The sequence below is a fragment of the Vicugna pacos genome, chromosome 16, assembly GCF_048564905.1.
Source record: "Vicugna pacos chromosome 16, VicPac4, whole genome shotgun sequence".
Taxonomy (NCBI): domain Eukaryota; kingdom Metazoa; phylum Chordata; class Mammalia; order Artiodactyla; family Camelidae; genus Vicugna; species Vicugna pacos.
In genome coordinates, this window is record NC_133002.1 from 18,099,966 (window position 1) to 18,115,973 (window position 16,008).

At 58.2% G+C, this 16,008-nt stretch overlaps 1 protein-coding gene across 7 annotated transcripts in view; it reads right to left on the reverse strand.

The window, feature by feature from the left end:
- The window catches only part of MPRIP (myosin phosphatase Rho interacting protein), a 110,504-nt gene that overhangs the window by 48,949 nt on the left and 45,547 nt on the right, over positions 1 to 16,008 (reverse strand). For 6 of the 7 annotated variants that reach the window (XM_072938579.1, XM_072938576.1, XM_072938577.1 and 3 more), the window contains exon 4: positions 1,413 to 1,564. In XM_072938579.1, the coding sequence (XP_072794680.1) occupies positions 1,413 to 1,564 (152 nt within the window). Of the gene's footprint in view, positions 1 to 1,412; positions 1,565 to 7,482; positions 7,618 to 16,008 lie in introns of those variants that run through there. The other variant, XM_072938580.1, reaches the window with a different exon arrangement.

Genomic DNA, 16,008 nt, shown 5'->3' on the forward strand with positions numbered 1-16,008 from the left:
GGACACAGCTCTGAGGGGAGGCCTAGATCTCCTGAGAGACTCAGCTGGGCAGTGGAACCTCGATCAGGCTCCCTCATTCCTAGGGCCTCTGCCCCTCAACTGCAGAATGAGGGCTCAGTAAAACCCTCAACACTCTTAAACCACGTGCTCCTGGGATGAAGATTAGGGTAAGCGGTGAAAGTAGTCCCCCTGTTTGCCCAGGAGTCAGAAATGCAAACCTGCTGCTCCAGGAGCGGAGGGCCAGGGTGAGCGGGCACCCCTAGCACAGGGCACTGGAGCCCCCCCCAGCTCTGGCCTCTGACCACCCCACCCCGCGTGCTCTTGCTTTCTCACGCGGCAGCCTTGGCCAGGGCAGCAGCTGAGCCATGGAAGCCCAGGCAGTGCTCACAGAGTCCTTCTGGCCACTGGAACCCAAGTGCTCTGCATTCTACTTCCTTCTCCTCTGTGCTGTAACCACTAGCCTGATCCCCCAGCCTTGGTTTTCTCTCAACCAAAACTCTCTCAGCGTCATCGGTCTCCTTCTCACCTTAAAGAGCAACAGGACTCTCCATGGCCCAGGCCTGGGCGCCCAGCACTCACCTGCCGGTGCCCCAGGAGCAGGGCTCCCGGAAGGCAAGCGCTGCATGGGCTCAGGGCACGGAGCTCAACCCCCTGGACTGTTGGCTACCTGAAAATCTGGGCCCCTCCACCTCCCAGGGCCCTGCCAATCTTCTGCCCAGGGTGTGCACGGAGGAGTGGGGTGACCCAGAACTTTCTATTCTTCCCGCTCGAACAAGGAAGGCAGTGCATGCAGTCACCCAGCAGGGCCTCCTGTGTGCAGGCACTGGGAATGCCGAGGGAGACACGGCCTCCACATTTGAAGGCCCACCACTGCCCGAGGAGGCCACACGTGCACACGGACAAGCCTCATCTTTTATAAGCACTGGCTGATGGAGCTGCAAGACTCACAGGGGAGGGTGTCCAGAGGATGGAGGGGCTGCTCCAGGCTGAGGGCAGAATGGGAGGGGAGGCACAGGGTGAGACGCAGCAGGGATGACAGGCAGCTCAGGGCTGAAGGACACAGGGCGGTGGTGGTGAAGCCGGGGGGCTGGGAAGGGGCCCCGGGCCAGCTAACGTGACCCTCGGGTGATGGGACTTGAGGCAGGAAGGAGGCTGCGCCCCTCAAGGCCAAGCAATGGAAGGCTGGGCTGCGGTGAGAATGGAAGGGGAGACGTGGCAGTGCCAGCAGAGGAGGCCCTGGGGGGCGAGCAGGGATGAAGAAAGGTGGAGGGTGAGGCTGGCGTGAGTGGAGAAAGGGACTCAGACAAGGAGACACACAAGGCAGAAAGTGAGGGCAATGATGCCCAACTTGTGTCCAAGAGACCTAGTCCATGGACCCATGCCTCCTCCCAAGACTTGCAGAGCAAACTCACCCGCTGATGATCTCCTTGGTTTCCGCTCGGATGAAGTGCTCCTTCTCGGGGGTCAGAATGCACAGGGAGAACTTCTGGCCTGTTCGGCCCTCCCCGTCCACCACGTCCGTGCACTGGTTCATGTTGATGGTGCCCTGAGGGAGGGTCGTGGGCTGCAGGGGGAAGACAGGGCAGGGAGTCACTCAGGGGCCAGCTCGAGGGCCCGAGGAAGGCAGCAGACTGTTCCTGCATCCCGAGGTCCTTTCTTACCCTCCTTGCTTCTCAACAGGCACCTGAATCTCTCACAGCTGTATGGGCCCCCTGTTACAGCAGAGGACAGCGTGTGCACTGCCCCACCCACCTCAAGGCCTACTTCCTCCTGAGCCGTCCCTGGGGGAAGAGGTGACAGGCCTGCTCTTCTCAGGGGACATCCAGCTGGACATCCCTTCCCCTTGGAGAGCCATCCTAGCTCTCCCTATGGGGGGGCAGGCAGGGGGCGCTCGAGGACAGCTGGGGTGACCTGACCGAGGTGGCCAGGAGCCTGTCTCAGGGCAGCTGTGCCGAGGGAGCAGTGGGGAAGGTTCCAGATGACGTGGTTTCACAAGAGCAAGGTTATTTTTAGAGGAAGGGGCCAGAGAGAAACACACACCCTTGAAGGCAGGCCGTCTGTGAGCAGGGCCACCAGGCTGCCTGGCTGCGGTTGGGACGAATGATAACCCTTTTTCCCTTTTCTAACAGCAAACACTATTGGACACTGATGTTAGTGATAGAAAACCAAAAACAAGAAAAGATGGTTTTAAGAAGTTCCTACTGAGGTGAAGAGTGAGGATCCTCCTAACTCACTTCCCCAAACATGAGGACGCCTCTAGGAAGGAAGCAGGTGGCCATGGCTGCCACCACCCCATGTGCCAAGATCCTGGCTGAGGGCTCTCAGGGGAAGGGAACTCAGCCCCAGCTCCCACCCGGCCTCACCTCACCTCTAGGGCAGCTGCTACGTTTGTTAAGCAGATAGCAGGTGACACATGGGGCAGAGGCCTCCCCTGTCACGGGGCAGGAGGTGGAGGAGCTGGCTGGAAGGAGACATAGGGCCCAGAAACGGAGCCTTGTCTCCAGGTGCCCGGGGCCCTGCGTGGCGGCCACCACCCTGGGACCAGGACTGTAGCAACCAGCAGACGAGAGTTGAAAGGCAAGAGGTGGGGTGGGGTGGGGTGCTGCAGGGGATTTCAGCTACACCACACATCCAGAGCAGGTAGACAGAGACAGAAGGCAGAGCGATGGCTATTGGAGGCAGCAGGGGGGTGGGGGATGGGAGAGGAGGTGACAGTTAAGGAGGGCAGAGCTGCTTTGTTCCGAAACTAGACTGTGGTAATGACTATATACCAGCCTGTGAATACGCTAAAGGGCAGTGACTTGTACACTTAAAAATAAAATGAAATATCACACAAACACGGAAAATAACAAGGTGGGTGTAGGGGCCGGCAGCCCAGCCCCCGGGGAGGAGCACCCACTGCCCACAGCCTCCACCTCAGACCCAGAAGCTGCCCGACATCCCTCCCCATCCTGAGGCCCAGAGCGGCAGGTGGATGGGAACCCAGTCGGCCAACTCCTAACCAGCCCCCACACGCTGCCTGTGCGGCAGAAGGAGTCAGGGACCAGGGCGGCTTGGGCCGGCGCCCCAAGGATGAACTCCCTTCCTGACAAGATGTGTGGGAAGGAGGGGGTCCGGCTGCCAGTGAAGACCCTGCTGAGCAGGCCCCCCAACCTGTCCCCAGGAGGCCCCCTTTCAAGACCTGGCCCCTGCCCCATCCGGGGCGGCATGGGCGTCCATGGACCCAGCACAGAGGGGCCCACAAGACACGGGATGGACCCACGTGAGGCAACAGCCTTGGAGCCATGGGGAGAAGAGGGACAGGGAGCCCAACGCTGCACGAGTGCTCAGGGGAGGGGGGAGCGCTGCAGGCTTTGTCAACCAGCAAACTCCTTGCCTTCATGGGGCATTGGTAGAGTTGGCAAAACTTATTTTTTAAGGAAGAAGAAAACACAAGCACCCTTTCCACTTGCTGCCAAGGCCGGAAAGTTCCTTCTCACACCTGCAGGGCAGGACTGGCCCGCTGGCTCAGGCTCTGGCTGGGCAGCAAGCCATCAGCATCCTGTCAAGGGCCCCCCTGCTCCTCGGATGGGGTGGGTGCAGGGAAGAACCGCCCATCCCACCTAGCCAGCAGGACCACACCAGAGCCCAGCGCCCACCCTACCATACACGAGGCCAATCACACTGGATCAAAGAGCTAAGGGCGAAAGCAAAACCTGCAAACCTCTCAGAGGAAGACCCAGGGCAACAGCTCTGTAACATTGGATTCACAGATATGACACCAAAAGCACAAACAAAAGAAAAAAATTAACTAGACTTCATTTAAACTATAAACTTTTGTGTATCCAAGGACACTATCAAGAGGGTTAAAAAAAGCAACCCACAGAAGGGAAGAAAATATTTGCAAATCACATGTCTGATACAGGATTAATCTACAGAATACATAAAGAACTCTTACAACTCAAACAGCAAAAACAATTAATAAGTGGACTGAAGACTTGAATGGGCGTTTCTCCTAAAAAGTTATGCAAATGGCTAGTAAGCACATGAAAAGATGCTCAACGTCATTAGTTATTTGGAAAATGCAAATTAAAACCACCAGATACCACTTTACACCTACCAGGATGGTCAAGTACTGAGATGTGGAAAAATGGGAACCCTCGTGCACTGCTGGTGTCAGAGAACACAGTGCTGACACCACAGAAAGCAGTCTGGGCAGGAGCAGCCCCCACACGCCTGGGCCCCCTCTCCTACAGGCTGCCGACACCCCCCACCCAGGTGTGCTGACCTTGGGCACATACTTTGTACCAAAGAGCACCCAGCACAGGGGAGCCCTCTGACAGCACACGGCCGGCCCGCTCCAGGGCCAAGCAGCCTTACTTCCTCAGCTCCAGCCCTTGAAGTAAACCCACCTCCTTCCCCATCACTGAAATCTGCCTTCAGAGTTTTGCCTTTCCTGGTTCCCACCCAGCACCCTTGCCCCTTCCCCTCCGGGCTCCTCTGCGTGCAGGCATGGTCTCCCTTGTATTGGCCTCTGCTCCTGGTGACTCTGGCAGTCTCTGGGAGCCAACCCGAAAGACTTCTGGAGGAAGTATGTCATCACCTGCCTGACTCACACCCAGTCCCATGGGCCTGCAGCCTCTGCCTAAACCCTAACTAGATCCACTTTACATGTATAATCACGTCTCCTGACACGTCAGTGACAGAGAAGAAGCCTTCAAGGCTTCCTGAAAGACCACGAAGTCACCTTGGAAGGCACCAGGCAAAAGTCTGAGTACAGGCAACAGACATTTACTGAGCACCTGCTTCGTGCCAGGGTCAGAGGTAAGAAGAGGACAGAGGGCCACCCTCACGAAGCTCATTTTATTCTTATGGTGATGAGGGGAAATAAAAAGAAAACAAAGAACGACCCCATTTCAGGCAGTGGTACCTGAGAGGAATACAAGGAAAGCGGGTATGGGGCTGGGAGGGCCGGGGCAGGTGAGCACGCACCGCGGCCCAGCAGAGGCCAAGAGGAAGAGGAAGTGAGCGCTGAGGCCACTGGACAGAGAAGGGCAGGGCCTGGCCTGGGGCAGGCCTGCTGTTAGAACTGGAAGGAAGGGGCCCGAGGTGGCCTGGAGGACAGGAAGGCCGAGGTGCACCCATGGAAGGAGCAGCCTGACCCCAGCCCACAGGAACACTCTGACCCCGACAAGGCACCAACTAAAGAACTAGATTTTTTTTCCCTGTGCTTGGCGCATATGCTAGCTTTCTCTGGCATTTCTATCCCTGCCTTCACAGAAAACAGACCCTTTTAGGCTAATGGCATATGTGACGCGACTCAGACGGGCAGGAGCAGTAGAGGCAGAGGCAGAGACAGGACGGAGGCCAGCAGCCATATGGAAGACAAGACCACTGGCTGCTTCAGGAGGAAAGCAAGCTGCCACCCTAAGCCTTTGCCACAGCCACCTCTGGGGCACAATTTCGTTGATACCCAAAGATCATGGCAGCTGGAGAGACACAACCCGAGGGCCATCCGAGTGTGAGAGCTGGAAAGGCGTTGGAGACAGCGCTGCCTCTCTGGGGCAGGGGTGCGGCAGGAAAGGGGTGCAGGAGGACGGACATCCAGAAGGGATGTGAACTCAGCTCTTTCTCAGACGCAAAGGAGACGGAGCCAGTGTCTGTGTCCACAGCCTTCACCTCTCAACAGAAAGTTTCCTTCTGGCAAAGACTTACGTCCACCAGAGTGGGAGGGCCCGAGACAGCAGGTCTGCAGTGGGCAAGGAGGCAGAGCCCGAGGGCACACAGCAGCTGGGCGGCACCCAAGGTGCTCCGGGGGGCTTCCCGGAGCCAAGGGAGGAAGGGCCCGGCAAGGTGGGGGCAGGAAGGCTGGTGCTGGCACCACCACCAGGAGTGCCCTGGTCCCCCTGGGTGGGGAGGGCAGGACGCCGCAGCTGGCACACGCCAGCAGGCTCTGTCCTTCCCTCCCCCTCAGCTGCTCAGAAACGCTGCACCGAGCAGCCTGGCCGCAGCCCGAGGCGGCCATCTTCCTCCAGGAAAGGGTGTTCTGGGACTGGGGCTCATCCAGATCAGGTCTCGGTTCACAGGAGCAACAAGCAGTGGGGACAAGGGTCCCAGGTGAGTCCCATGGGCACCCACTGAAGGAACCTGGGCTGCTAATCACAGGCTCAGAGGATGAGAGCTGACTGAGGAGGGGCTGGAGTCAGCACACACACCCTGGACGCCAGGCCCTGGGGACACAGCACCCACCACGGTGAGATCAGCGCTGAAATAAATGTGTGGATGCAGCCTGTGGAGAGCCTGGAGCAAGGCGGCAGGAACGGAGAAGTCAAGTCTTAAAGGCTTCTCGTGGCACTGGGGTCAGGCTTGTCTGGCGAGGTCCTCATGGGAGGAGCCAGGCTCAGAGGGCAGAGCTGCAGAGACAGAGTACAGCTGGCGATGAAGAAGCACAGGTACTGAGAGTCTTTCGATAAATGAACATTTTGTCCCCATAAATCTGAGGCGTGCAGCACCATCTCCACCGTAGATACAAGAAAATCACTCACAAAAGCAAAGCACTGCTCCCGACAGCAGCCACCTGGCTAGCAGACACCCAAGCACGGAATAAAGCTGACAAACACCTCCGACCTCACAACGCTGACCGTGCAGCCTAGAGCTGGACCAGAACAGCACACGAGGTCTGCAACATGGGTGGGAGGACCCTGGTGATGCGCACAGCAGGGAGGTCAGAGGACAGCAGGTGGCGGGAAGGTGCCAGTCCTCCAACCGCCGATGGACGAGTGACCGTCAATCCTGTTTTGGTCCTGCTGCCTTGGTTTAATCAAAGAGTCTAAAGAGAATCTTGTAGGTAAAGGTCGACTGGTCCCGAGAAGGATGCTTGTTTAAGCCTCAGCAGTCACTTGCCAGCACAACCTTTGACCTGCAGCCACCACCAGACCTCCCACCTTCCCCCACAGAGGCAGAAAATAAGGCCCCCGGACACCAGGTCACAGTGGGGGTCTCCCCAGGGCTGCAGGGAGGGGAGCAAAGCCCCTGGTGAGGTTCCGACTGTGACCTGAACCCACTCGCCTTCTGGCTTCGCTCCCGGGATCCCAGCCCCCCGTCCATGCTGGAAGCCAACCCGGGCTTCCTGGTCCAAAGTCGGGTCCTCCCTTACTGCAAGGACAATTCCAGCAGCACCTCATCTCCCAGCCCTTCCCGGCTGCCTGGCCTGGAGAACTTCCACTTTCTCCTACTTTCTTTGGTGCAACTTCTTCCTATTTTTAAAATAAACATTTAATTTCAGGATACACCTGTATTTGCAGAAGGTTGTGAAGACAGCAGGGAGTCCCCCCGTGCCCCGGACTCCACCTCCCCTGCTGCTGACACCTTACGTCAGGGAGGGGGCGCGCTGACTGTCGTTGAGAAAACAAACTGATCTGTGATGATTCACTGAAGTCCACCCTGTGCCCAGATTCCCTGGCCTCCCTCACGTCCCTTTTGTGTCCCGGGATCCCACGTCACCTCAGGTCCTCTCCGCTGTGACAGTTTCTCAGACGCGCCTTACTCTCACACACTGCGTAGAACACTTGGGCGTGTCTGGTGTTTCTCTCCTGGTTACACTGGGCTCCGGGTTTTGGGAGGAAGTGCCGTCTCCACACGACGTTTCCAGTTACGCTGATCTTGAGCACCTGGCTGAGGCGGTGTTCGTCAGGCCTCTGCCTCTCAAGTCACTGCTGTCCCCTGCGCACACCGTCCCCTTTGAAGGACGTCGCTTGTGGGGCCCACACACGAGGAGTGGGAATCAGCGCCGCCCAGATTCCTCGGAGCCCTCTGCGCTGGGGATTTTGTGTCTTCTCCCTTCTTATTTGTGTCTTTAGTCCCCCTTTCCTTACGTCAGCATGGACTCACACGGACAAGGGCTGATTTCACAGTTCGAGTTACCACCCGTACAACACTGTATTCTGTTCCGGCTGTGACCACTGAGGGCACGCTCACAGCCCGCGGCTCCTGAACACACCCCACCGGGTGTGCACCTGCGCGTCCTCAGAGCACTTCCTCTCAACCGGCACCATGAGGCACCCCAGGCTCAGCCTGTAACTCCTGCCCTGGTCCTACAATCAGCCATTTCTCCAAGGAGCCCAGGTCCCTTTCACTGGAGAAGAGAATTAGAACTCAGCACCTAGGTGCTAGGTATGCCCGCTGCTAGTGGGGCATTGCTGCATCTGGGCGCTCTCAGTGGACAGAACAAGGAACATACACATCCCACACCCACCCACCCATTACTTTCCTACCTATCCATCTTACCTCTCTCCCTCCTTGTTGTGTCTCCATTAAACACGCTGGTACTCTCAACTCTAACCCAGTACCACAAAGATCATTCTACTCTCTCTCCTTGCTCGCCTGTAACCTCCCACCCCAACAGTGGCCTCGCCACCCACCACCCGTTTGCTGTGCTGTCTGATCCCAGGACACATGCACAGGGTCCAGAACTGTCCATCAGCGCCTCATGGGACAGAACTTCAGCAACCAGTGCACGGTGCCTCCACACCGCCCCTTCTGCCTTTGGTTGTGCAGACTGCACTCACTTCCAAGGGTTCACACGTCCTTCCAAGCCACTGCCTGGGCTCTCTACAGAGAACTCCCAGAGAAGAGCCTGTCACAGCTCCCTGAAAACCCAAGAGCCCAGTGGGTAGACATTAGTTCAACATTTGGTACCTTCAGCATGAGTTTCCCGCCCCTCTCTTCCAGGGAACGTGGGATAAGGAGGAAAATGGAGGGAGGAGAGGACACAGAGAAGGGGAAGACAACGGGCCAGAGGCACCTCCTGGCAGAAGCTGCTCTTCCAGCCTTGGTGGAGCCATCTCTCTGGAGGCCAGGGCGGTAGGGGGGAGCTGCTCTGAGGAGGCGGAGGCTGGAGGCTGGAGGCTGGCGTGCAGGAGCAGGCAGGCTGGAGTGGCGGTGGCCTTATATGGAGATTCCCACGGCCGGCTGCCGGTCTTCAGCCTGCCACCCCTGAGCCTGGGCCGAGCCTGGGCCGGCAGGAGGGAGCGCTGTTGTCCCAGACGGTTTAACTGCTTTCTGACCAAAGGCCACCAGGTGGGTCGAGAGAAAACAAGCTGCTGTTTGCTACGGCCAGACGGAAAGCAGCGTGGCTCTTGGGGCTGCAACACTGAGCAAGCCCCACCTGCAGCCCTCCTGCTCACCCCCAACACGGGGCCTAAAGCAGCAGGGCCAGACCCCGCCAGAAAGGCTACAAAGAAGGCGAGGGATCTTCAACCGCAAGGTTCCAGAGCTTAAAGCAAATGTTCTCAACTGCTGAACAAGAGTCACCTGGGAAGGTTTCTGAATAGACGCTCCCAGAGGGAGATGGAGACGTGCATGTCCTGGGCTGGGCTGGGGCCCAACCAGAATTGTTCAGAAGTCCCCTCTAATGTCCAGCCAGGGTGCAGAATGACCGCTGAGAAGGGAGGCCCAGCCCTGCCAGCTGTCCGTCTGTCCCAGACTGCCTTCCAGCTGCACTAAGTCACTGGCAGCTCCTGGCTGGGCCGCAGGGGACCCGATGAAAGCAGCGATCGAGGGCAGAGCAGACGGAACACAGCTGTTCAGAACTTGCTGGCAGCAGGGGGATGGGGGTGCGAGGGGGTGCCCAGGGAGTGGGCACCGCTGGAGGTGTGATGCAGTAAGACGCCCCGACACACAGGGCTGGGATCAGCACCCGCAAAAGGCCCTGCCAGCCACGTTCAGAAAGAAAGTGAAACCTTGGGCAGCCTGAGGGGAAAGAGGGGAGAGGCGGCGGGCCTCTCTGCTCCAGTGACACTGTGAGACCCCTGGGAGACAGGAAAGGTGAGCACCACGCCAGGCAACCATACCACCTACGTGAGCCACTGCCACACTTGCACGAGACAGAGGGAAGCCCCTGCCCCAGGCAACGCCCTGAGCAACCAGAGCTCAGGGAGAGACTCCTGCCTCCTCAGCGCCTGCCCTGAGTCGGGTGGCTTCTTCGGCTCCTGCTCAGTGGGAGCATCTGGCTGGAACACGGGAAGCCGTCACAGCCAGCACAGTGACGCTGAACCACAGAGCACACAGGTGGCATGCACACACTCCTGTCAGCCATGTGGCTGAGCCCTGAAGCCTATCACAGCGCTTGGCTTAGCAGGACCCACACAAGCTGAAAGCCCAAAGGACTCCAAACAGGAGAAACTCTCAGATTCACTACAAGAATCCAAACAATCCAGAGAGAAAGAAACTCGAACCTGGGCTCGTGACTAATCAGGACTCACTGGACTCCCCAGGCTGTCCAGGTTTTGGAACACAGGGAGAGCAGGGGGTAATGACCCTGTGCACCGAGCCCACCTGGATACAGGCCACAGCCCTCCAGCCCTGCCCTTGGCCCACAGGGACACCAGATTCCAGAGAAACTCGGGTGCCCAGGCTCAAGGACAGAGGGAGTCTGCACTGTGGTCAGACCCGGGTGTCCACCTGCAACAACACTGCCAGGCCCGGGGGCACCTGCTGGGCCCCGAGCTCCTGCTGCGCATTCCCAGAGGGAAACCGGCCTGGGAGACCCCGAAACCTCTCTTGGGGCGGCCTCATGCTCAAATGCCATGGAGTCAGGAGCCACCTGAACAGGGCCCAGCCTGTCTGGGCTCCTCCCCACTCCTGTCCTAGGCAGGCTTCTAGGCTCCTTCCTGAGGACCCTTGGGGTTTGTCTCTGGAAGGAGCTGGAGCCTCCTGGTACAAGGCCAGGACCCTGCTCTTCTCAGACCCAAGTCCTTCTCCTGGATTCACAGAGAAACCCCCAAGCACCAGAGCCCTCCCTCTTGGGGTAGAGCGCCTGCAGAAGGTCAAATCTGACCCCCCTGGTTAAACTTCCAAACAGCAGGGGCAGGAGGGGGGCAGAACCAAACGCCTGGAAGACATGAAGCCTCCCAAGTGGAGGGACTTGACGTCACGGCTCTCTTCAGCTCCTTCCCTGCTTCCAGAGGCTCCCCGCCCCAGGAGGAGGGCTTGTGAGGACCGGGACCCTCTGCAAGCATCCTGGGCAGGCCCGCATCTGGGAGGCTCTCCCTTGTCTCTTTCCTACTGCAAATTCCCAACTGACTTCTCAGAAATCCGCACCTCCTGGAGACCGACAGGGGAGTTTTAAAGTCCATCTTTATAAAGTGCCACTCCCCACACATTCTCCTGAGGTTGAGAAAGCAGACAGACTGCTCAGCCGTGGAGACCCCGCAGCAGTTTTTGTGCACGTCTGGGGTCCTCTCTTCCTGATGCTCCTAGACCCCGGTGAAGACCCAGCCTCTGAGAGAAACAGAGGCCTCAGCACAGGGCCTGACCCCCACCCTGTATCTCCATGACTGGCCGGAGCACTGAGGCGCAGGGGAGGGGCGGCTGCAGACCAGCACCAGTCCTGGGTGGGCCTGGCTGGGCCCCTAGCACGGAGCTCAGCAGGGGTGGGAAGGGGCAACACTGGGGAGAGTGGTCTCCCGAGTGTTTCTGGCACCACCCTCAGGAAGCCACATTTCAGCTCTCCCGAGGGCACAGGCTTTCTCACTGCCGCAGCCCCATCCAGTCCTCGGGGCGAGGCTGCCCCTGCAAGCTGACCACAAAGGGACCCCCAACAAGCACAAGTCGCTGGGAAAGAGCCTCAGTGGGGAAGTCAGGCTCCTCTGGCTCCTCTGGCTGCTGAGCGGATAGTCCCGAGCACTGGAAGGGCTGGAGGAGACAGACGTCGGGAGGTGCTGTGCCTCCCAAACCAGGTGCCGGCTCCGCGGGTACGCACAACTGCATCAAGCTGTGGTGGGTGCACTTCTCTGTCATGTACGGTTTACTCCAGTAATTAAAAGCCCCCTTTGGGGCGGAAGATGCCCTATGCAAGGCTGGACTTATCCTTCTAGAGGTAAAAAACTGAAGTGCGCTGGAGATGCCTGCCCAGGTCACAGAGCATTCCCTTCCACTGCCGCGTGGTTCCCAGAAGAATGGACCCTAGGCTGAAAGCATCTCCCCTGATAGGACTTCAGACGGTCAGAAACAGCCTCTCCTGTGCCAAGGCCTCCAATGAACCACCACCTCCAATTAACAGACAGGCTGTCTGCCTAAGCCCATGCTGGGTGGGCCTCTTCTCTGCACCTCATTCCCAGAGGGCCAGAGCAGTCCTGACCCAGTCAGGGCAGCACGGGGGAGGGGTGTCCCCACTCAGTTTCAGACAGAGACGCAGGAGGCGGCTGGCCAGGAAGGGGCGAGAGGGCATCACCCAGCATCATCCAGGGCAGTTAACCCTGCGCGGTGGACGGAGGTGGCTCTCCCTACCACCAGCAGGAAACAGAGCCCACCTCGTGGTGCTGAGTGAGCTCAGTGACCACCAGAGGATGAACAGCAAGTCTGTTTCTCGGCTTCTGCAAAGGCTCACGTAACCCTCAAGCGGGAAACCATGACAGGAGAGCGAATACAGGAGAAAGCACCAGAACCCACAGTAGGAACTCAGGACCGCGCCACAGACGTGCTCAAAAGCAGCAAGGCCCCTCTCAGCTCCACCACATGTCAACCACTCCCCAAAACAGTAAGAGCCCCCACAGAGCAAGCTTCTCGAGGAAGAAAGCCTTACTGAGTGGCCCAGAGTGGTGCCCCAGGGGGTCTCAGGGCAATCACAGAGCAGAGCGTCAGAACAGGGCTGGGGGAAGGTGGGAGGTGAGCTCGGAGGGCCGGCGCTTCCTGGAGTGAGCTGGCTAGCCCTGCACCTGCCTGCCCACCACGCCCCACGGGTGATCCCAGGAGAGAGACTTGGGAAGACGCGGCTGCAGGAAAACAATCGGGTCTCTGTCCCTGTGATCAAGGACGGGTACTTCACCAGCACCCAGGGGAGGAAGGTGACGGGGACAAAGGAAGGATGGAGAAACGGGACAAAGGAAGGATGGAGAAACGGCTCCCACCCAGGCCCGCCTACAGCCTTGGGCTGTTTAGCCGGAAGGAAGGACAGAAGCACGGCCGCCCAGTGATGGGGACAGCTTGTGTGTCTTTCATGGTATATCCCGTCCACCTGGACTCGGCCGTCAGTCTCTAACAGGAAGAGAAACAAATTCTGGTAACCCACGTGGCCAAAGGCTCGGGGCACGGACCCACAGCTACATGCCGAGCAGGCGGGCGGTACGTCCACCACGTGACCTGGGGATCAAGGGCCCGTGCCAGTCATTCCCACAGCCACGAGGCAGCCAGGCCTTGGGCAAGTGACCTAAGCGTCCAAGCCTCAGGTTTTCCCATCTGCAAAACGGCTTCATAAATGAGCCTCACTTAAGAGCAGCGTCCAGCACACAGCGGGTGCTGTAAAGGTATTTAGTAAACAAATAACACGTTCTTCATTATCATCCTAGCTTTGTTCATGAGAACCCACATTCAGACCAAATTCCTGGGGAGAGACCACCTCACAGCTGTAAGGACGAGCACAGTGAGGAAGGTGGACACAGGCACGTTGGGAGGACGTGGACAAGTCGGAAACTTGACACACGCTGGTCAGAATGTGAGATGGGGCAGTCACCGTGCAAAACAGTGTGAAGGGTCCTCAACAGGTCGGATGCAGCAACTCCACTCCCAGATGCACACCCAAGAAAACGGCGACACAGACGTCCACACAGACAGCCATCCGTGGCTGTCCACAGCCGCTCTGCTCACAACAGCCAACACGGACCCGGCCCGGGCGGCCCTAGCAGATGGACGGGCAACACCGTGCTGTCCTTCCAAATGACATCAGGTCTTCAGCTTTGAGAAGAAACGAAAGTCTGACACACGCCACACTACCAGGGTGAACCCTGAAGCCCTGATGCTGACCGGGAGAAGCAGACACAAAGGCCACAGATAGTCAGATTCCATTTACAGAGCAGAAAGTTGCCTGGGGCTGGGGGCGCTGGAGGGAAATGGGGAATGACTGCCACAGGAATGGGGTTTCTCTCTGGGGAGCTGAAAATGTTCTAAAGTGACTGTGTTAATGGCTGCACAACTCTGTCAATATACTAAGAACCACTGAATTATTCACATTGAAGCGTGAATTCTATGGTATGAGTTACATCTCAATAAAACTGTTACCAAAAGAATTTTTTTTTGAAATTATACAACCAGGAAGTTTCTGGGCCTCACAGGTCTCATCCCTGGTTTTCTGGGCACAAAGGCCTCTTCTTGGATAACTGCGTGTGTGAGAACTTACAAGGACTCACGCAGGCTGTGCCAAAGAGAAAGTCAAAGGACTTCATGTTTGCCACAGGGAGACTTTATATTAACAACCAAACCTGCCACCCTGATCTTAACTCTCCCATCCAACCTCACTGCTGTTCCCGGAGGCTTCAGCACATCACGCCTGGAGCAGGGCCCTGGACTGAGGTCCTCTCTGCAGGAGAGTAACCAGGGTCTCAGCCAGGACACGGCGGCTGGGAGGTGGGAGGGGTGGGACTCACACAGACACACATAGGTCCTCACACACTCCCCACCAGCTAAACCCACGTGGATGGGATGGCATCCCCTCCCACTTTCCCCACACCGACCACGTGACCCTGAGGCTGCTCCAGGCCCAAGTCACACCCTACCTGGGAGCCCCATCTGGCACCTGTGAGGGCTGCAGCATTTCCCTCCTCAGGTGTTCATGTGTCTGCCCCCAGCAAAGCCTCGGGCTCTCTGAGAGCGAAGGCAGGCCCCCAATTCCAAGCTCAACAGCAGACATAGGGCATCTCAGAGGTCGCTGCAGGGACAACGGGTGAGCACACAGCAAGGACCTCCTTACCACAGCCATGCAGGCAGGTGGCTCGGCGGGTGTGTGTACCACGGAGAACTGGCCAGAGCAGCCTCCAAACACAAGGCACCAAACAGAGCATCACCTTCCAGAAGATGCCCTTGGAGCGGAGGCCCAGGCCTGGTGCTAGGTGTAACTGTCACAGACGTCAACTGGCACTGACTTCGCTCCCTCCACCTGACACTCACTCTAGCACCAGCGGGGACAGGTCCTGGCCACACGCCCCAGGGAGAAGGCTGCACCGGGTCCCAGCACTTTCCAAACGCACTCCTCACGAAGCCAGGCAATGGAGGCGTGAGGAGGCCCCGTCTGAGGGGCTGGGAGGGCCGAGCAGGAGCGAGAGCTGCAGGGCAAGGCCTAGGGCCCTGGTCTCACTTGAAGACGCTGCCCACAGAGGGCCAGCTGCCCACGAGCCTCTGGGACAAGCTGCGCCCCCAGGAGCATCCAGGGGTGGGTCTCCCTTCCCGCCTTCCGACAACCCCCGGCCTGCATGTCAGGACCACCTCCCCCCAGCACGACACACACGTTCCACCCACCTCTGCTCTGAAGTGAATTAACTCCTGGGGTTAGTTCTAGTCCCAGGACCTCTGTACACGGGGTGAGCCGAGAGGCCCAGGAACCTACTGCGTGACCCGGACTGTCTCTGAAACGCCAGCCCTCAGCCAGGGTTGCCGCCAGGGGTCCCAGGATGAGACCCCTCACTCAAGTGTGAATGTATACCACATGCTAGCCCCACAGCTACTAGGGTCATAAAACGTTCTTCCCCTTTACAGAAGTATCAAATGATATTTGTTTCCAAAAACACCCCGCCTCACGTCCTGTGAGACGTCCTATTGCTAAAGAGGACAAAGAAGCTTTGCTCCCAGATTTGATTATTCCAGCGTGAAACACAACAAGGGCATCAGATGCTGGGGGAACTGTGCACACAGGGCCACTGTCTGAGGCAGGGTGTCAGGAAACTCATTTTGTTTTCCTGCAGACAACTAGGCTTCCACCTTTTTCGATAGTCTTTTCACTCCCGTGCTTCCAGAGGCAGCAGGTAAGAGGAGGGCACTGCGGGGGACCTTCTCAGGAAGGGACCAGCACCAGCGCTTGCAGCCTTGGGAAATCACCTGCGAGGTGGAGCCGCGGCCACGGGGGACAGGGCTCCAACAGCCAGAGCCCTGCTCTTCAGCAAAGACAGACCTGTTAGGTTGGGGCATGAACCTCAACTCTCCCCACGTGACAAGAGAAGGCCAGACAGAGGAATCAAAGCACAAGGTGAGCCGGTGAAGCTC